The 21,039-nt window shown below is 56.9% G+C and overlaps 1 protein-coding gene across 2 annotated transcripts in view; it reads right to left on the bottom strand.

The window, feature by feature from the left end:
- Positions 1-19,818, bottom strand: part of STIMATE (STIM activating enhancer) — a 38,402-nt gene extending 18,584 nt beyond the window's left edge. The window contains exon 1 of one of the 2 annotated variants that reach the window (XM_008260802.4): positions 19,532-19,818. In XM_008260802.4, the coding sequence (XP_008259024.1) occupies positions 19,532-19,691 (160 nt within the window). In that variant the 5' untranslated portion in view covers positions 19,692-19,818. The remainder of the gene's footprint in view (positions 1-19,531) is intronic. The other variant, XM_070050726.1, reaches the window with a different exon arrangement.
- Between the last annotated feature and the right edge of the window lie 1,221 nt (positions 19,819-21,039).

Here is a 21,039-nt window from a genome sequence, read left to right as displayed (position 1 = left end):
AGCTGACCGTGGATGGGGTGCGAGGAGGCCAGAGCTCAGGCAGAGCACGGACCGGCTGGCCTGGCCTAACCGCCGGGGCTTCTGCAGCATGGAGACAGCTCACTCGGACGGGGCCCAGCAGGGCCACCACTCACCCCAAGGCCCAGTGGTGGCCAGAGGAGGGAGGCAGGCAGGCCTCCAGGGCTGCTCGGGCCCTGCCACCAGACCTGGAACCAAAGGTTGGTGGTGCAGCACCAGAGCGATGGCTCCCAGTGCCACCTCCAATGGCGCTTCTCCACAAACCGCCCCGCCCAGGGTCACACCACGTGTTATCTCCGGAGACGAGCCACGGCACTTCCACCATCCATCCCTCCACCCTCACCTCCTGGGGTCTCCTGAAGATAAAGTGCAGCGATGCCCTCCCCACTGCTCTCAGGACTCCCTGACACAGACACTCGTCAGGCTTCTCGCTGAGGATCTGTGTGCTGTGTGCACCACACCGCCATCAAATCAGACGCCCAGCTCCACCCTGCCTCAGCACCATGGGGTGTGCGGCGCTGCTCTCCCATGTGGCCGACGCCCTCTCCGCCTCGTTTAGTTTTTCATTTTATGTGAAAGGAAGTGAACTAGAGAGAGAGTGAGCGGTATAGCTATTGGATCACCCACTAAATGTCCACAACAGCTAGAGCTGGGCCAGGCTGAAGCCAGACCACCTGCATGGCTGGCATGGACCCAGTGACTTGAGCCATCACCTGCTGCCTCCCAGGGCACTGCAGGAAGCTGGGCTGGGATGCAGGTGGCTTATCTGCTGCCCCAAACGTCCACCCTCCTTTTATCCTTGTCTCAGCTCGCAGGCGGTCACCTCCTTGGAAGCTCTGACGGCCTCACCTACAGGAGTGCACGGCTCACCTGCCTGCGCCTTGACCGCCTGTCCCAGTTCTATTGCCTTCATGCACCTCCTCCTCCTCGGAGATTCTTTCCCTTGGCTACTGCCTTCTCCCCACTAGCAAGTCAGCTATGGAAGACAGGAACGTCTGCTCCCTTTACCCCTGCCTTCCTAGCACGGACAGGGAACTCGGCTCACGACAGGCGCACAGTGACAGCAGGGAACAAAGGAATCCATTCTCTCTGTCCCCTAAGCCACGTTTATTGAGTACTGTCCAGGTGTCTATTGTTAATTCAATGCGTTCCGTGAATTTTCAGGTTGGGTTCTCCCAGAGGCTTAGCTGGCAACCCTGAGTCCTGCAATGGGACTGGGGCGCTTTGGCTGTGGACGGAGCAGGCTGCCAGGGAGACTGCCAGGGGACAGTCACCCGACCTCTCTTCCTTCTCTGCCTGCCTAGGCAGGAGGAACTGGCCCACCAGGGCCTCCCTTACCACGCCTGGCCCGAGGAGCAAGAACCAGGCCATCTGGGTTTGTAGCCAGTCTAAGGGCCCACGAGGCTCCCAGCCAGCCAGCACCAGCTTTCCTCTTCCCTCGTGAGCTTCGGCCAGCAGCTGAGAAACAATGACCAGAGAGGAAGGAAAAAAAGGCGACGCTGTCCAGCAAATAAACAGGCTTCGCTCTCTGAACACAGGCCCCGCTGAGGCCGCTGCTCCCCAGGGAGCGGGGCGGGGAGCCATCTGCTGAGGCCACCGAGCACAGCAGGCCTGGCGCGGCCCCTGGGGGTCCTGCGGGAAGAAAGGAGTGTGGATATCGGGTGAACACACAGGGAGACGTGCCGCCTTAATAACACGGGTTTGGAAGATGCACATTAGTCACGATTTCCACCCAGCTTAGCCAAGGGCATGAGGAAGCAGGCGCGCCTGGGGTGCTGGAGGTGGGTCTGCGGGCCTGGTCCCCAGGGCCACCCAGCACTGTGGAGGCAGAGGTGCGACTCTGAGAGCCCCAGGGTGGGCACGAGCTGGAGGACGAGGACTCCAGGGTGTGAGGTTCGACCTCAGAGCCAAGGCGCTGACTCCCGCGTGAGTGTGAGCTCGCCTATGCTCACGGAGACCCAGAGTCAACGGGCTGTCCGTGCAGGACCCTCCCCTGCGAGCCAGCATCCCCAGGCAGCGGGGGACACTCAGGCTCCAGGGAACTCAGATGGGCTCCCTCCGTCCCTGCTCAGCGTCTCCCTGCCCTGCTGACCTGTCCTCCCCAGACAGAATTTCATTCATGCTCACAGTGGACAGGGGGGTTGTGTGTGTGTCTTCTACTGACCCCCAGATCACATGAAAAGGGCGAAACAGCAGCCGGCACCTGGGCAGTTTTAGACACTGGGACCCAGCAACCCCACTTCTAGAATCTTCCTCTCGTGACACTCACACCAATGCCCACAGGTCTGCAGCACCGCCCGTCAGAGGGGAGGCTTCAAACCAGCTACACGCTCACCCACAGGGAAGGGGTTAATGTACAGGGAAGGCTGTACATTCACAAGGGTGAATTTTATGGTACATAAATTATACCTCAATAAAGCTGTTCAAAAGTGACGCAGATCCGACTGTGTGGAAGAGGAAAAATGCCCGTGAGAGACGGGGGGAAGCAAGTCACTGAAGAAGCGACGGGAGGCGCGCACCTGCTAGCATCTGAACACAGCGATCTATGCTGAAGGAAATCCCCAGCCTCCAGGATACACTTCACTGTGGGGAGTCCCTACGGGACGGAATCACGTGCGCCTTCCCTCTCCATGCCGCTGCATTTCCTATTGCTTCAGCTCTGTACAGTGGGCCTGTGTGACTTCTGCAGTGAGGGGGAAAAAAGGTCTCTGCTGCTAAAAATAATAATTTTAAAAAATGACTAAATTACAATTTTGCACATTAGTTAATTAATACCCTTCCTCAAATCTAACTCATTTGGAGAACTCCCCTCTGAGACAACAGCTTCCTGCAGACAGAACTCACTGGGGACGGAGAGCAAGTCCCTTCCGCGGGAGCCGAGGGTCTGGCACTGATGCGGCCCCGGGTGCTCAAAGCTGCCAGGGCTCCCGCCCACCAGGCCAGGGGCTCCCTCGCATGTTCACGGTCGTGTAGGATTCTCCAGTTCCACCACCTTTCAACAGTTAACCAACACCATCAGTCCCGATTGTGCAGCCTAACGGGCGTTTGTCAAAAGCCTGCTTTCACAAAAGGACGGCCTTTCCTTGCAACCTTGACACCAGACTTGCAGACAAACGTGCTGCTCCTGAGCCCCAGTTCCTCAGAAGGAACGCGCAGCTTCTGGCCACTGCCCCAGCTCACAAGCCGCCCCCCGCCCCGCTGGTGTGGACGTTGTTCTTCTGTGGCCTATGGTCAGAGGGTACACCCACTGGCCCCACTGCCCAGGGCTGAACTGCAAAATGCAGGCTGGATTCCCATCCCTGTAACCCACGGCTCCAACAGGTCCAGCAGAGAGGGTGTGTGCCCCTCCCCACACCGCGGACGGGCTGGATTCCCCACTGCCCTTGCACTACCCGGGACCGGCTGAGCCTGCCTCTTCGGAAGCTCAGACCCCGAGACAGCATTACTCAAAGTCCAGAAAGGCCTCTAAAAGAGAACTAGCTCAGAAAACCTAAATGTAGATGGAAAAGCAATTCTAGAACGTTAGTCTACACTGAAGGTGGCTAACGTCCCTATCTGTAACACACACGCAGTCCAAAACATCAAGGCTCATGGGAAGAAGCCGACTCCAGTCTTGATGCAGGTTCAACTGAGGATGTGTGGCCGCTGAAGTTCATTGGCACGGGGAAGAGGGCACAACAGGTCTTCTGGGGCAAGCCCCGCCTGCAGCTGCTCTTGCAATACCCTTAGTACAGCCCAGGCCCTCGGGCAACCCTGTCTCTGCCTCTGCCAGCAGAAAGGGGAGGGGAGGGGAGCCCCAAGTTCCCCAAGAGTGGGCAACACCCTGCCACCATCACCATGCGCTCCAGTCACCTGCGCTGGCTGCAGCCCCAAGCTCTGGGCTCCGGAGCCGTCTCGGCCAAGTGGTCATGTCAGTCGGGAAAGCTGGCTCATGGTGTGAAGAGTTCCCTTTCTCAACAAGCTCCCTGAACAAAGGCATGAGTGTAAGCAAGCCTGTGCCATAGTGGGGGCTGAGGGAGGCCCAGAAAGAGCAGCAGGTGTGGGGGCAGAGGGGCGAGGACAGACGCCCAGGACCCAGGATACTTGGGTCTAGACCCAGCTCAGCCTCGGCCCTGCTGGGAAGTCTCAGGTGAGCCACTCAGTCCCTCCAGCTCCCTCTGTGTGCCGCGTCCTGGGTTATCCTATCCACAGTTTCCCAGTTCTAACTGCTGATGCCAGGGTGATAATGTCCTGTCTCCCTAGGATCATGCACCGTGAGGGCCAGTCAGCCCGGGTGTGCACCAGCCTGTGCTATGTGCCTTATCTCGCTTAATCCCTGAGATAACACGAGGACAAGTTAACACCTTGCCCAGAGATTCAGCCACACAGCACTGCAAAAACCACCGTCATGTGGCAGGTGGTGGAGGTCAGAGCTCAGTCCAGGCAGTTGATGCCACAGTCAGGTGTGTGGCCCCAGGCTGCCCCATCTCCACCCCCGGCCGAGGAACTCCACGGTCCTGTCTGTCCTACCTCTAGTCCCTGGCACAGAAGCTCTCTGCCCCTGGCTACCCCACCTCCATTTCCCGGGCTGGGAGCTCTCCCTTTGCACGACAGGGACCTGTCATGCTCTTGGGTCCAGACCACAGCCAACAGAAGCACCCAGGCTGTCTTCCAAGGGCACACACCCAAAGCCCAAAGGAACTGGTTGGTTACAAAAAGCTACCCAAAGAAGCCAAGGACAGGTCCAAGTTCAGAAGACTCTACCCCATCTTCTCCATCGACAAGAGCCAATGTGACACCATCAACAGCACGGGCAGGGCGTGGGGTGGGTGGGTGACCAGGCTGCAGGGAGACTCCCACTGCTGTGCAAGGGAGGGGCACTGCAGGGGCGTCTGCTGGCTTCCTGGGGCCACCACACAGGGCCCCAAGCAGAAACCCGTCCAGCGGGAACACCGGGCTTCACCTGGGAGTTCTGACTGAAGTGAATTAACAAGCACCCCCGGCAGCGCGATTAACTGCAGACAGCTCTTCTCACACCACGGTTACCAAATCACACCCAAGGCCTTTCCCGGCTCCTCAGCCCAGCGCTGCTGGCACTCACAGTCGCCTCCTTTCAACGCCGCCAGCTGAGTAACCGGCCGGCATCGGGGCTCAGCCTGGGAGTCGGGGGCAGCCGGCAGGGGAGCACATGTGTATGAACTGACAAGCCCTAACTGCGTGTATCTGAGGAGCACAGTGTGATGTTGTGATATGTAAGTGCATCGTGCAATGATTAACGAGCACAGTCCTGACCTCAGCTATCGCTTCTTGTGGTGAGATATTGAAATTTATTCTCCTAGTTATGTTGAACTACAGACTACATACTGTTTGAGAAGCTTGGAACCAGACGTATTTCAGATTTGGGAGTTTGTCAGATATGGAGTATCTGCATAAATTTTACTGTTGAGCACCCCTAATTCTAAGATTCATGTTGAGGGTCACACAGGTGCTCTCAAGTTTCAGATTTCAGGGCAAGCGCTGTAGCACAGCACCTCAAGCCACAGCTTGGGACACCCATATCCCACGTCTGAAGGCCGGGTTTGAGTCCCAGCGACTGCCTGCTTGCGATCCAGCTCCTGCTAATTTGCCCGGGAGGCAGCAGGTGACAGCCCGAGCACTTGGTCCCCTGCCACCCATGTGGGAGACCCAGATTGAGTTCCTGGCTCTCGTCTTTGGCTTGGCCTAGCCCTAGCTGTTGTAGCCATTTGGAAAGTAAACCAGCGGACAGAAGCTAACTGCCTCTCTCTGTCACTCTGCCATTCAAATAAATAAATGAATATTTAAAGTTATTTTTTTCAGGTTTCAGATTCTCAAATTAAGGATGTTCAACCTGTGTATGACACATTATTACTGACTAAAATCACCCTGCTACACACATAGTCTCAAAACTTCTTCCTCCTGTCTGCAACTTCATAGCCTTTCATCAACATCTCCCCCCTCCTGGCTCCCTACTTTCTTAACAGTATGTTTTGAAGGGTAGAAATTCTTAGTTTAGACAGTCTAATTTATCACTTTTTTATGTCTTAAGTTTTCTGTGTCCTAAAAAGTTTTTGTCTACCCCCAAATCACAAAGCCATAATCCTATGTTTTCTAGAAGTGTTACAGTTTTACTTCTACATTTAGACCTGTGATTTATTTCTAGCCAATCTCTGTTTATGGCTTGGTGACATTACGATATACATTTTGGGGAAGTTCTTTAAATGGATGATTTATTTGAGATACAGACAGAACGACAGAGAGCTCCCATCCACTGGTTCACTTCCCAAATATCTACAATAGCCAGGCTGGGCCAGGAGAAAGCTGGGAGCCAAGAACTCAATCAGAGTCACCCACATGGGTGGCAGAGACCCAGTGACCTGAGCCATCATCCATTGCTGCCAGTCCATCAGCAGGAAGCTGGCACCGGCAGCACAGTCAGAACTGAGCCCAGGCACTCTGATACGGTATGTGGACATCCCAAGTTGCATCTTAACTGCAAGGCCAAACCCACACCAATATATTCTGGCTACTGTCCACAGTTCCTGGCTTGTAACTCCCTCCCCAAGGCAGGCCACAGATACTAGAATCTCTTTGCCCATAGGCAGAAAACAGAAACATTTCTCATCTTCACTTTTCTATCTTGGAGCTGACCATAAAGAAATCCTGCAGCTACTCTGTGTGACAGTACTTGATAAGACTCCCACGTCAGAAGGGATCCTGTCCCTGTCCCACATCCCCGAGGAAGGCGGGCTGAACAGTCTGGACAGACAGGCCCGGCCGGGTCTCCCCACCCAGCCCAGCCCGTCTGCACTGGATCAGACGCTCTCCATCCAATCACGGGTCTACATGGCTGTCCACGCTTCAGTCACGCCTGTGAAATGAAGTCTCCAGAAACGACAGGGCTGAGGGAGCTTCCGGAACACGTGGAGGTTTCTGGAGGGTGGCCCCTTCCCCCATGCCTCGTCCTTCTTCATCTGCATAGGAAATATCCTTTATATTACTTTACATGCTAGTTAAAATGCAGTGTCCCTTGGAATAGCCAATAAACCCGAGTGTTTCCTTGACTTCCGTGAGTCACACGAGCAATTCACCTGAACCCCAGGAGGCTGTGCTCCCTCATCTGCAGCTGCCGGCAGCAGCCCGGTGACAGCCTGGGGCTCGCAGCCCGCACAAGGCGGACGGGGCAGTGTTGCACACTGAGCCCGTAAGCTGGGAGACGTGGCGCTGTCTGCAGCTAGACAGTGTCAGAAGTGAGAGGACGCCAGCTGGTGTCCACGGTGTGTGGGGAGAACCCTGACATCTGGCGTCAGAAGCCATCTGTGTTGTGACAGGGCGGCAGGAGACACCGAGTCTGTCAACACAAGTACCGGGCTTGCTTCTAAGCCGTGTCCCGCTCTCTGGAGCAGTGGAAGCTTAGGCACCCACTGAGTGCTCCCGGGGCTCCACCAGGGAGCACTCCAGGGTCTCACAGTGGCGGACGTGCCGGCACCTGGCTCCCCAGCAGCTGTCCTCGTTCTGCAGCGCCTGTGACACAGGCTCGTGAGGCTGAGCGGGCCTCATTTTTCTATCTTGGAGCTGGCCCCTGGGTCCTCCTTTTGCCACTTAGGGCTGTCACAGCCTCAGACAAACCCCTTTCTCAGGGCCTCAGTTTCCCCAGTGTAAAGCAGGATAAAAAGAGCACTCCTCTCATGGAGTTAAAATGAGCAAAGGAGTTAACAACACAGAGCACTCACCACAGGACTCAACGCATAGCGCACCCTCTACAAATGGGACTCAGTGCTGTCGCCGGACAGTCACCAGACCAAAGACCGGCCAGAGGGTCCTCACTTTACTCGTGGCTCTGACCTCCCAAGCAGGGCAGACTTTACAGAGAACACGAAACAGGTCCTGTATTTCTACAGCCTCAAAGTCTCCCTGAAAATCACTTCCTAATTACCCAGGGGAAGACTGTGACCTCACGGCAGAGACACCTGCAGGAGCCACCCCAACAAAGCAGCCAGGTCAAAACCCCGTAACCTGGACGTGACCACGAGACGGCATCACATGGAGCCCATCTGGGACGTACTGCAAAATCACCCGTCTGTCCTCTTCAGACGTGCAAGGCTGGAGAAGACAGAGAAAGGCAGGGGACTGTTCCAGCCTGCAGGGGACTGTTCCAGACTGCAGGCGACTGAAGAGATGTGGCAAGGAGATGCCACAGGTGACCCTGGACCAGGGAAAAACCGCTACGAGATCATGTGGCGACGGATGAAACCTGAACAGGGATGGAGCACCGACAAGAGGGCTTTCCCGCTAAGCGTCCTTAGTTTTGATTACTGCTCCATGGTTACATAAAAGATCACCTGTGTCCTCAGACAACGCGGGCCCAGGTACTCAGTACCCAGTGAGGAAAGGCCCGGGGCCCCCACCCCCGAGCTCCCGCTCTCAGGAGCAGGCTTGGGCTGCACACTTCCTGCGAGCACCCCCCTCACCCCCACTTTCCATTCCAGACAGCGCTGTGGCGCAGTGGCTCAAGCTGCCGCACCCATATGGCAGCGCTGGCTGGAGTCCCGGCTGCCCTGCTTCCCACCCAGCTTCCTGCTAACGAACCTGGGAAGTAACAGAAGATGGTCCGAGTCCTTGGGTCCCTGCCACCCATGTGGGAGACCCCGAAGGAGCTGCTGGCTCCTAGTTTTGGCCGCGCCCAGACCTGTCTGTGGTAGCCATTTGGGGAGTAAACCAGTGGACAGAAGATTTCTCCCCCGCTCCTTCTTCCTCTGTCACTCTTTCGAATAAGTGAATAAATAAATCTTTAAAAAATGAGATGGAATTAAAATGTTTCTTGGTGCAAAGAGTTTTGAAATCCATGCATACAAGGGGTATTCCAAAAAAGTCACTGAAAATGCATATTATGAGAAAAATCTGTATGGACTTCAACAATTTCCTGAACCAAATTCAATGCAATTCCACTTTTCCAAGAGATTTCTGACGCTCCCTTTTATGTGCCAGCACAGGCCTGGCGGGCAGGAGCTGGGCAGCCCACAGACTCCAAGGCAGAAGAACCACCTGGCCCAAGGTTATCAGGGAGTCTCCTGGAAAACGAACAGGCTACAGCTAGGTGGGGAGGCAGGGGGATGGGCTTGACAGGGTCAGGGACCAGCAGCCCTGTTGGCAGTGTCCACAGCACAGGAAGAGCTCAGAGGAGCAGGACGTAGGAGCCTGGCTGTCCCCCAAGTCCTGGGCTAAGAAGGACCCACCACCTAACCCAACGGCAGCTCTAGTGGTGAGGACGGGGAGCTCCCAGACACGGGTCAGCAGTTCTAGGGGCCTGGCTGTAGGCTGGCAAATGCCTTCGGACCATGCTGCCCCTGCACCCTACATCTCAGTCACCCCAGCCCAAAATTTAGCCTGAGCTCCTATCCACACTGGCCTGGTGTGAGGGCCTCTGCTTGGGAGAGCAAGAACTTGTCACAGAAGAGCCACAGCCAGAGGAAGACCCCACCCACGGCGGGTGACGCTTGAACCCAGCTCTGCCAGTAACACTTTAGCACATCTGCTGGGCGTTTCTGAACTTTTTTTTTTTTTTTAACCTATTTCCGATGTCAATAAACTTAAATACACACTGAAAAAAATCAATATGTAATCTGCTAAACTGATTTTTTTGTTTTTTAATTTTTGGCTAGTAACTGCTGGGATTTGTTACGGAGAAAGCTGAGGACAGGCGGACAAAGCCAGGGATCCCAAGCCAGGGGTGCTGAGGAGTACAAGAAATAAAGCAAGTACCTAAGTCTCCCCAGACTGCCTGAGGCCCCAGGGCTCACCCTCGCCCTTACGCCCTGACGGAGCTCTGGCCAGGACGCGGGGTGCTGCAGGATGCCTCTCGTGCCTGTGTCAGGTGTACCCTGTTCCGTCACTTGCATCATCAAGTGTCTTCTAAGAACATGGGAAAGGCTGTGAAGAGCACAGGGGAGCACAGAGACCCCGCAGAGCCCACAGCCTGGAACAAGCACTCTGAGAGAGATGAACACGTGCCATGCCCAGCGCCGGCCCTGGCTGTGTCCCGGGCTACTGCACACACCACTCCACCCACGAGCAAGAACATAAAGGAAAAGTCAGAAAAGTTTCGATGCTTGTCTTGGGTCGGTGACAGGAAAAGCCACAAACACCCGAGGCCAAGTGCGAAGAAAACAATGGTCCCAAGTCCCCAGCGTTCCCATATTCTTCTAGGACCCCCACGTTGCAACCCCCAAATAAAACCATGTCCTGGCTCCTGCTGAGCCGGGCAGCTCCTGCCTCCTCCTCTCCGCAGCGGCTGGGGGGCGGCCGGCCTCCGGCACAGATGCCCTTTGGAAGGAAGATGCTCTATGCTGAACCGGTGGCGGTGGGGCGGGGCGTGCGTGTGGTGGCAGGGCATGACCTCGAACCAAGGTTCTTGTTCTCATGGGCACAACGGCAGTTTCAGCGGGCGATGATCCTGCTGTGGCGGTGACAGGACTTCTAGAACATGCTGACTACTGGAGTTCTTGTGCACGACATTCCAGAGCAAAGCCCAAGCTTACTAAAGCCTCAGAGTGGGCGACGGCAGCTCCCAGCACGTGCCTGGCTGAGCCCGCTGCCTGCGGCCAGAACCCTACTGCAGCCTTGCCGCTTCTGTGTAGCCATCAGGTCATGCAAAGCAAGGCTGGATACGTAACCAGGGCTGGGGACTGGTGCTGTGGCGTAGAGGGTAAAGCCACTGCCTGCAGTGCCGTCATCCCATATGGGTGCTGGTTCGAGTCCTGGCTGCTCCACTTCTGATCCAGCTCTCTGCTATGGCCTGGGAAAGCAGTAGAAGATGGCCCAAGTCCTTGGGCCCCTGCACCCACATGGGAGACCCAGAAGAAGCTCCTGGCTCCTGGCTTTGGGTAGGCCCAGCTCTGGTCATTGCGGCCATGTGGGAAGTGAACCAGTGGATGGAAGATCTCTGTCTCTCTCTCTGCCTCTGCCTCTCTGTAACTTTCAAATAAATAAAAAAATCTTAGAAAAGAGGCCGGCACCGCAGCTCACTAGGTTAATCCTCCACCTGCAGCACTGGCACCCGGGTTCTAGTCCCGGTCGGGGCGCCGGATTCTGTCCTGGTTGCCCCTCTTCCAGGCCAGCTCTCTGCTGTGGCCCAGGAAGGCAGTGGAGGATGGCCCAAGTGCTTGGGCCCTGCACCCGCATGGGAGACCAGGAGGAAGCACCTGGCTCCTGACCTTGGATCAGCGCGGTGCGCCGGCCACAGCGGTCATTGGAGGGTGAACCAATGGAAAAAGAAAGACCTTTCTCTCTGTCTCTCTCTCTCTGTCCACTCTACCTGTCAAAAAAGAAAAAAAAGAAACCAGGGCCGGGAGTGCCGCTACTGACCCGTGCCCAAGTGGAAGGAGGGGACAGTCAATACCAGCTGCTTCCTTTATTACCCACAAGCAAGGCTTCCAGGGCTGCACTGCCCGGCTCTGCCGCTCACCAGCTGGGTGACCCTGGGTGGGTTACTTGACCCCTGTGGGACTCAATTTCCTTATCTAGAAAACAGAGGTACGATGGATAGCTGCTTCCCAGAGCAGCTCTGCCTGGCACTGAGCAAACACAACACATCTGCCCCCGTTACTGCCCCAGCCGTGTCAGAGGCACTGCCAAGAGGACAGGGGGCTGGAAGGACACTGGACCCCCATTTCTTTCCACACACAGAATATGTTGTGCCCCAGGAGGGCCGCAGGAGATGTAAAAGCGACATGGTGATAAAAGTGCTTTAAAAAGAACGCTGTTGGGGCTGGTGCTGCCGTGCAGCAGGTCAGACCACCCCCTGTGACGCTGGCATCCCACATGGGTGCCAGTTTGAGTCCTGGCTGTTCCACTTCCGATCCAGCTCCTTGCTAATGCGCACACGAAAGCAGTGGAAGGTGGCCCAAGTGCTTGGGCCCCTGCACCCATGTGGGAGACTTGGAGCCAGTTCCTGGCTCCTGGCTTTGGTCTGGCCCAGCCCCGGCCGTTGTGGCCCTTTGGAGAGTAAACTAGTGGATGGAAGATCTTGCTCTCTGTGCAACTCTACCTTTCCAATAAATTAAAAAAAAATTTTTTTTAATAAAAAAAAAAAAAGCTTTCAAAACATCAGTGCAAACGGATCACAAGGCCAGCTCTCTGGAGCCCCTCCACGCACCCTCCAGCCCCAGAACTGGCCACAGGCCCTTTTCTCCTCTACACAGCCTTCTGCTCTCACCACACCTCCGGGCTGTCAGCCCTGGCCTTCGCTCTGCCTCCAGCAAGTGCCCGGCAGGGGAAGGCACCAAGGCCCCGGAGAATCGCTCATCCCCACCCGCCACGTACGTTCCGCCTTCGGCAAGCATCCTCCGCGCTAAGCTGGGAGGGCCTGTCACACACCTGTGGCCCACTCCAGCAGGCAGCACCCACACCCAACAGATCCTCACAGACCTCTGAGCTCACGCTTTGGGGACAGCATCCTGACCCACTGACCCGTTCTAGAGCTGCTGGGGCTTTCCTGAGTGATGCCCACGCTGGACTGGTGACACTGCACCCAGTAAACAGCTGGTGGCACCTGGAACATCTAGGCTTACACACTGAGGGGTGCTAAGAAGTACAAGACAGAGCACAGAACGGCCCCCACAACCAAGGCCCACCTGGTCCAGACTGCCAACAGGGCCGAGTGGGAAAGCTCAGGGCTGTTAGGTGGGTAGCCTGGCAGGAAGCCACATCTGGGAGACTCACAGGTACCCCCAGTTCTGCAGGCTGTTGGTGGCTCTGCTCACCATCACACAGGACCAGGGAAACGAAGTCTGTAGAAAGCAGTGGGTAACCTGAAACCATTGGTGCTGTGGCAAATCCCATCCTCAGCATGCACACCCCTCTCGGGCTGCCGGGAGCTCCACCTGACACAATACCACCCTCGGCCCAGCCAGAAAGGCAAACCAAAGATGCAACTCACACGCAAGGCCTTCAGCAAGTTCACGGACAATGTATACTATGGAAAAACTATGCATGGAACTCAACATGCTTTCTAAAATGTTTATGTATTCTTCCTACTTGAAAGTCACTCACTCACACTCACACACACACACACACACACATACTTGACCTTCCATCTGTTGGTTCACTCCTTAAATACCTGCAACAGCCAGGAGCTCTGAACTCAGTCCTTTCACAGGGGCCCAAGCACCTGAGCCACCACCTGCTGTCTCCCAGGAGCACCTGCAGGAAGCTGGATCAGAAGCAAAGCAGATGGACTCAAACCAGCACTCTGATATGGGATGCGGGGATTCCCTGTGACAGCTTAACCTGCCTCACCGTAATGCCTGTCCCTCACAATTTTTTCTGTACCAAAATACACTTGCCTTTTAATTCCATTTTTCCCCACAAACTTTCTGAAGTACCCTCTCCATGCATGAAATGACTGGCAAATCATTTCACATTTATTTCTTTAATGCTACCAGTAGCTATAAAATGACCTGAACCTCCAGGTAATACTTTGGACCTTAAAAATGATCCAAAAGGAAAATCAGAACTGTTCAGCTAGCTAAAAATGCAGTGAGACAGCCACAGGTTCAGAGAAGTCAGAAGCAAGCGCACTCAGTGGAAAGAGGGGTGGACGAAGCAAGCCAGGGGCCAGAAGCAGCGGGATGATCTGCGGCCTGGGCCTGGTTCCACTTCAGCTCCGCACCTGCTCACCAGACCTTGCACAATGCCCCTCACCTGCTTGCCCTGCTTGTTTGCCAAATGAAAATAACTCCTGTGAGCCAGAACACAGAGGACTTGAGGAAGAGCAGCTGCAGGGCAGAAGCCGGCTCTGGCAGCCAATGCCACCGCTGACGACTACCTGAGACCCCGGGCAAAAGATAACCAGGAGGACAGTGCAGGGGGAGGGGGGTTCAGCTGCCACTTGGGACAACAGGATGCCGGTTCAAGTCCGGGTTGTTCCACTTCTGATCCAGCTTCTTGCTAATGCGCCGCTACAGGCAGCAGGTGATGGCTCAAGTACTTGGGTCACTGCTTCCCATGTCAAAGACCCAGATGGGCTGCTGACTCCTATCTGGCCCAGCCCTGGCTGTTGTCAGTATTTGGGGAGTGAACCAGGGAACAGAAGCTCTCTCTGTCTCTGCCTCTTTCTGTTACTTTGCCTTTCAAGTCAATCTTAAAAAAAAAAAAAAAAGCCTTAAGAAAATAAGGACACCTGGAAGTTGTCCAGGTTCAGCCCACCCACTGGCCACCCACAGCCCACATGGCCCTCACCTCAGCAGATGAAAACACAAGAAAGGGAGAGGGAAAGGACGGGACTCGTGTCTGCCCCAGCCTGCTCTGATGCACGCGGAGTCGGAATTCACACCCACCTTGCTGTTGGATTACAGTACTTCCCCCCGCCCCCACCAATCTGCACTCTAGGAAGAAGGCCAAATGTAGAGAGGGCAATGTTTAACCTAGCCCAGAAAACGAGTAACTGAAGCTCCTGTGAAACGTCCTTCAACGGGATCCCCGAATGCAAATACTCTGACGGTGACAAGGAAGATGACCTCGTCCCCAGCCACACCCACAGAGGGTCCAACACTGAGCTGGCTCCCTAAGAGGTACCGGGATCCCTACAGCCCCATGGAAGAGAAAGGGTCACCCCACCATCCTGAGAGCTTGCTCAGATTCGATCTGGGACAGAGAGGGGGGGATCCTGCTATTTTTATTTTTTTTAAAGATTTTATTTATTTATTTGAAAGACAGAGTTACAGAGAGAGGTAGAGACAGAGAGAGAGAGAGGTCACTCCCCAGATGGCCACAATGGCCAAAGCTGCACCAACCCGAAGCCAGGAGCTCCTTCTGGGTCTCCCATGTGGGTGCAGGGGCCCAAAGACTTGGGGCATCTTCTACTGCTTTCCCAGGCCATAGCAGAGAGCTGGATCAGAAGAGCAGCAGCCGGGACTAGAACCGGCGCCCATATGGGATGCTGGCGCTTTAGGCCAGGGCGTTAACCCACTGCGCCACAGCGCCGGCGGCCCCAATCCTGCTATTTTTAACCACTTGTAAAAATCCTTCAACTCTGAACTTCTTCATGCAAGTGTGACACCAACTGCCAGGTATTTTAAACGGATCATTAGAGCAGCAGAGGCTCCATGGGCCCCTACAGGGCCATGCTTGGCCAGCAGAGGTATTTAAGTCTGAGAAACCCATTTGGTGGAGTTATTCAGACTGTCCCCTAATTCAGACAGCTCCCTCCTGACGTGAAGTTTTAGCATCAATAAGGCAGGTCATCACGATAGAGAAACGCTACCAAATATATCAGCACTTAGCCACTCTGAAGCGCTTTCTAAAAACACAGACCCTGGACCAGTCTCACATGACCTGCACCTCTCTGTCCCTTTGCCTGGGCTGGCCCTCTAGAGGAAGGAAAGGACACTGACAGGTGCTGGTGCATGTTGGGACACGTGTCTTGATTCACAAGCTCCATTTCCACCTGTGCCACCCTGGATCTCGCTGTTTTACCCGGAGGGGCTGACCGCTGGGTGGCAGGTACTGGCGATCAGGGTATGCAGGGCATCCTGAGGCACCACCACCCACTGCAGGGATCACTGACTGACTGTGGGAGGAAAACACACCCTTTCAAGGGAGAGGTCCCCCTCCAACAGCGAGGATGCGCCCTTGTCACGGGCCTCCCAGTGGGGTGCAACCCAAAACTCAGGGCGCTACTTGTGCACTATTCTTGCTGCAAAAAAAAAAAAAAAAAAAAAAAGGCTGTCTGAATCTAATTGCTCCAGCAGACCAAACACAGGAAACAGCTCAGATACCACAACAAGCAAACACCCAGACAACCCCAGGGCACGGGACAGGCCGCGGCACCAGCCGGGACTCCTCCAGTGTGCAGCTCGACTGGAGCACGGTGTTGAAAAACTCAGCCACAGAAGACTTAAGACCTCTGGGGACACATGACTACGGACTGGATATTAGATGACATTACAGCTTTATTATTATTATTCATTTTTCTAGGTCTTCCTTGTCCAAGATGTCCTTATGAGACTTAGCTGATAAGAAACATCACAGAAACTCTTAACTGACATTACGATCCCAAAGCTAGGTGCACTGGTTTGTGATGTTACTTTGGGCTACAGGAACAAAACTATCACTTCTCAGTGCCAGCATTGTTTCTGTAAAACACTGGCCCATTTCTCCCAGCTGGCTGGTCCCCATAGCTGTGACATGAAAACAGGCTGATTCACCCCAGCTTCCCAAACACTTGCTCCTGGCTGCACCTGAGCCCAGAGCCCTGCTGTGCAGGGTGAAGGTGGCCTGACTTTGCTCTGCACTCACGTGTCCTGAGAGCAAACACCCTCCACTGCCAACACACACACACAGGCCCACGCTGGCCTGGGGCTCACGGCGTTGGCGACTGCACAGCTCCCCAGCTGTGTGGGGTGCTCCAGGCCCGCCCGGCTCTGCTCTGCCGCCACTCCAGTCTGTCCCCCGTGGGTCAGGACAGAGCCCCTGGGCACACAGTGCTTCTCCAGACACCCGTGGGTCGCTTCATTGACTCCCCGGGAAGCCCAGGGTGGGAAGTACCTTTGCGAGCTGTCTGCTGTTTCTGCCTGCACAGGGAGGCCCCTCAGCCTCTGGGAAGCCCACTGGACTGACAGGGCGAGGCTGGCAGGGGGACATGCCTGGGGACCCGGGGCCTGTAGTGGGCTCATGGAGCTGAGAGAGGCCACATGGCTGGCCTCACGCACTACCACTGTCTGGCCTGAGCTAGTCTGTGGTCTCCCTCCCCGCCCCAAGGAAGACATCTACCGGAAACTGAAGGAGAAATCCTTGTGCAAACCAAACGCTTCTGGGACATCTTCCTCCAGGACAATCTGCCCCCATCTCGAAAAATAAACAAAAGTCTAAGCAACTTATAAGTTGCGAAAAAAGGGGCTTCTGAACAGAAATAGGGACATAAGTGGGCCAGCACCTTGGCACAAGGGTTAAGGCACCGCTTGTGACGCTGGCATCCCATATGCATCCCATGTTGGAGCACCGGCTTGAGTCCCGGCTGCTCTGCTTCAAACCTAGCTCCCTGCTAATGCACCTGGCCAGGATGGAGTGCTGGTGGCTGGCTCTGGCCTGGCCCAGCCCAGGCTGTTGCAGGAATTTGGGGAATGAACCAGTGGATGGACCGATCTGTCTGTCCCCGAGCAGTCCCCATCATCAGAACCAGGACGTTCCGAGTACAGCACTGAGTGCACAGCTCAGGGGACGCAGTCCTGGACCAGGACAACTGGGGCCTCAGCGGGGACAGGCCTGGCACTTACTGATCGCCATCTCGAACTGCTGGAAGGAGACATCCGGGATTGGCAAAGGCGGCAGAGGCCTTATCTTCACACACCATGAGCTCCCCTTCGAGGGCTTGTCAGGGAGCTGCTCCGTCCCACAGCCTGCCCCGTGCCCAGGGGACTGAAAACCAAGGCCAGAGACAAACGGCTCACAGATGGCTTCCCCTAGGCCACCTCCACCCCTCTCCTTTGTCCCAGCAAAGTCCATTTGAAAGTGCCAAGCAGCTCCCTAAAGATCCCCTTCTCTGCCCAGCAGTTCCAAAAGGAAAAGCCCACGGTTCCTGGTGGAGCGCACCAAGGGGTTTGGGGGAAGAAATGCACTTCTGGGACTGGGTCCCATCAGTGGGATCCTCCTGTCCAGTCCCCGCAGTCCCGGTACCTCGGCTTGCTCTGTCCTCTTCCAGGTGGGCAGGTGAAGCTCCCGCTCTCACCTCCAGCCCAGTACTGGTGCAGACACAGCGCCAGCATTCCCAGCTCTCGCCCCGTCACTCGACCCCACGCCGTCCCAGGCCCTGCCAGCTGGTTCCACAAGTTCTGTCCACGCTGTGCACAGGAAATGTCACGGTGGGACTGGCACTGGTGTTCACACTGAAGACGACGCAGAGAAGCGAGCAAGCCCCTATAAACTCGCAGGGCCAGTGTCACCCCTCGGACACATGTGGCTTGGCACACTCAGCCAGGAGCCCTGTCACAGTCACATTTCCCTCTCCAATCACAGGGACACGCCAGGCCATCAGCAGAGCTAGGCTAAGAAATCCCAAGTTGAGAAACAAAATACAAGTTAAACCTACAGTTCCTTTGCAGAGAAAGGAAGGCTGGCTGTCCAGGGTGGAGGGGAGGGGGCGCGGAAAGGAGACCACTCAGAAGGCCTTGCACACACACACACACACACACACACACACACGCAGGACATGCACACGAGTGACCAGCTATCACAGCTAAGCTGTCACAAACCCGTGCTGCGGGAACAAGTGGGTATTTGTTCAGAAAACAGCAAGGCGGGTAGGTGGTGGCTAAACTACACAGCTGTGCACTTACTGCGAGACTTATCGAAGCCAGGGCCACCTCCAGCCCGAGAGAACTACAGGCAGGCATGGCGGCCCTGCACAGGTGCGCAGCTGCCGCAGGAGCACACCTTCTGCAGGAACTCCTCACAGAGGCTTCGAGAACAAGTCATTTGTGGAATTAACGCTTTTGCACAGACAGTGATAACCTACCCTTCCCCCAAAAGGCGATCCCAGGGACACCCCCAGAGCCACACGGCACCCACCGTGTCCGTACCTTAATAGGGGAGGGGGGGTGTGCGGGAAGAAAACAACCAGGCCACGTGCCCCACGGCACACAGGACAGCGTGGGGCCACGGAGGGCTTCCTTCTCCACAGAACTCCCGAGGAAGGGCCCCTGGGGTACTGAACACTCTGGGACCTCCCCAGACCCTCTGAGCCAGCGTCTCCATTAAGCCACTCCGGAAAGGAGGGAAACTTCCACTATCAATAATCAAAGTGGGCTGGGAAAGCGAACAGCCCGGGAAGCCAGGGATGCCCGCAGTCCATTAGGAGAGCTGACACAGGTGGGCCTGCCAGGGGAGACAGGCGAGGAAGGCACGCGATGTGGGAGACAGGGCAGCCCGGCGGGTCTCGCTCCTACCGAAGGGAAAATAGAGCTGCGGGCGCGGGGAGCAGGGCCACAGGTGTGTGCGCAGGTGAGGGGCACCGCGAGCCGGATTGCAGGGCGCTGGGCTCCAGGGGCTGCGAGCGAGCGAGGCGAGGGAGCAGGACTTAGCCAAGAACGGAGGTGGCCAGTCCCTGCAGAGTGAAGGTGTGGAAAGCAGCCCAGCACCTGACTGAGGGCTTACACAAGCGAGGGGACCCCTCGGGGGACACGGCTCCGGGCTGCAGGGGGGCTTCGCCTTAATTCGCGAGAACGAGGTGGGAGGGGCGAGTCCTAGGCAAGCATCTCGGAGATAAAGAGCAGAGGGGCGCGGACCTCTTCGGTGGATGCCGCAGCGACCCGACGAGCAGCTAGGGACCCCGGGGCCGGGGGTCGCCGCCTCCCACCCCCCAGCTGGGAACGCCCAAGGGCTCGCGGGGCGAGGAAGGCGCCTCTGCCTGAGCGCCGGGGATCCCAGGCCCAAACTGTGAGGCCAGGAGGGTCCCCGCAGCTGGGCCGGGCGCAAGGCTCGCCGTGCAGGGCCTCCGGAGGGGCGGGGGTCCCGGACTCACGCATCAACGTGCTGAAGGCCACGACGCCGAGCAGCCCCTGCAGGAAGATGCCGAAACTGTGCATGAGTGCGCCGCTCTCGCAGCGGCCCGCCCCGGCCGCCGCCGTGGAGGGCGGCCCGCCCGGCAGCCCGCGGCTCGCGTTCCCGAATGGGCCCTGCATGGCGGGCCTGGCGGCAGGGGCGCGGGGCGCCGCGGCCCGCCCGGCCTCGCTGCCTGCCGGGGCCGCGCCGCCGAGCCGAAGCCGGGAGCCCGAGCCGGGAGCCGGCACCTCCTCCCCGCGGCCGACTCGGCGCCGCGCGTAACCCGACGTCTGAGATCGCAGCGCCGGATTGGCCCGGCGCGGCGCGGGGGGCGGGCCCAGGCGCCCGAGTCTCTCCGAGGGGCGGGGCTCCGGCGCGGGCCCGGGGGCGGGGCCGCGAGTGCGTGCTCGCAGGTGAGACCGACCAGGTGAGCTGGGCCGCGCAGCTGGAACGAGAGCCGGAGTACCCGGAGCTGCGAGTCGGGGTTCTGGAGAAGGCACGGCGTTGTGCGGCTCATTTTCCCTCCCATGCAGCTCCCTTAAATACCGTTTGAGATTCCACCCTCGGAGATTTGGATTCAGCAGTTCTGGATGGAGCCCAGTTGGTTCTGAAACAGGTGGCCGCGCCGGGCAATCCAGGACTGCGTGCAGACACCTTCCTTCCGAGCAGACGCTTGGCGTCCGCGGACATCCGTGCCCCAGGCCCCTCTTAAAGATTCCTTCCTCAAAGTCCCGAGTCGCCCTTCCCCGACGCCCCCACCGCAGTCCCGCAACCTCACTTAAATGATACAATCGGTCCAATCGCTTCTGTTTAGACACGTATCACACTTCGAACGTGATCCACCAAGGGCCGAGCGAGCGGCTGGCACCTGTGGGTCTCCAGCGCCCCCCTGCCCACCACTCACAGCCGCGCCCACCCTCCCCACTCTGTGTGGAACCTGCCCTCTGCCTCCACCAGGGCTGCCAGCACCCTCTGGCTTCTCTCCGACACTTCGTGTAGGTGCTGCCCGGCCACTAACCAGAGTGGACTCGTGGCACCACGCCGATGACACTGGGCTCCACCTGTTGAACAATAAATACCATCTCTAGGGAAAACTTTCCCACTAAAGCAACCCCAAGAAATTCCACGAGGGTCAGATGCTAAGCCCCAAACGTTCTCGGTTAACACGGACAGGAACCGGACTATCGAGACCAAGGACGAAAGTCTGCAGCCTTGGCTCACACTGTGACCTGTGAAGCTCCCCGCGGCTCTCCCACCGCATGGGGGGCTGCCCCGTGACTGCAGTGTGCGCTTCAGGGCCTGCCTCGCACAGTTGCTCCCACATTCCCTGGCGTGTGCTGTCCCACTGGAACCTTTCACACTGCCCAAGCAGACGGCGGTCCGGACACGCGTCCCCGTGCAGGCTGCGTGTGAGCCGCCCAGGGGCACAAAGTGATTATCTATGCTTGAATCCAAGAATCTTCCGACAAAGAGAACATCAACAAGATA

This window comes from Oryctolagus cuniculus, chromosome 10 (genome assembly GCF_964237555.1).
Source record: "Oryctolagus cuniculus chromosome 10, mOryCun1.1, whole genome shotgun sequence".
Lineage (NCBI taxonomy): Eukaryota > Metazoa > Chordata > Mammalia > Lagomorpha > Leporidae > Oryctolagus > Oryctolagus cuniculus.
The sequence above is the reverse complement of the archived record's forward strand: the minus strand, read 5'-3'. Positions and strand labels throughout refer to the sequence as shown.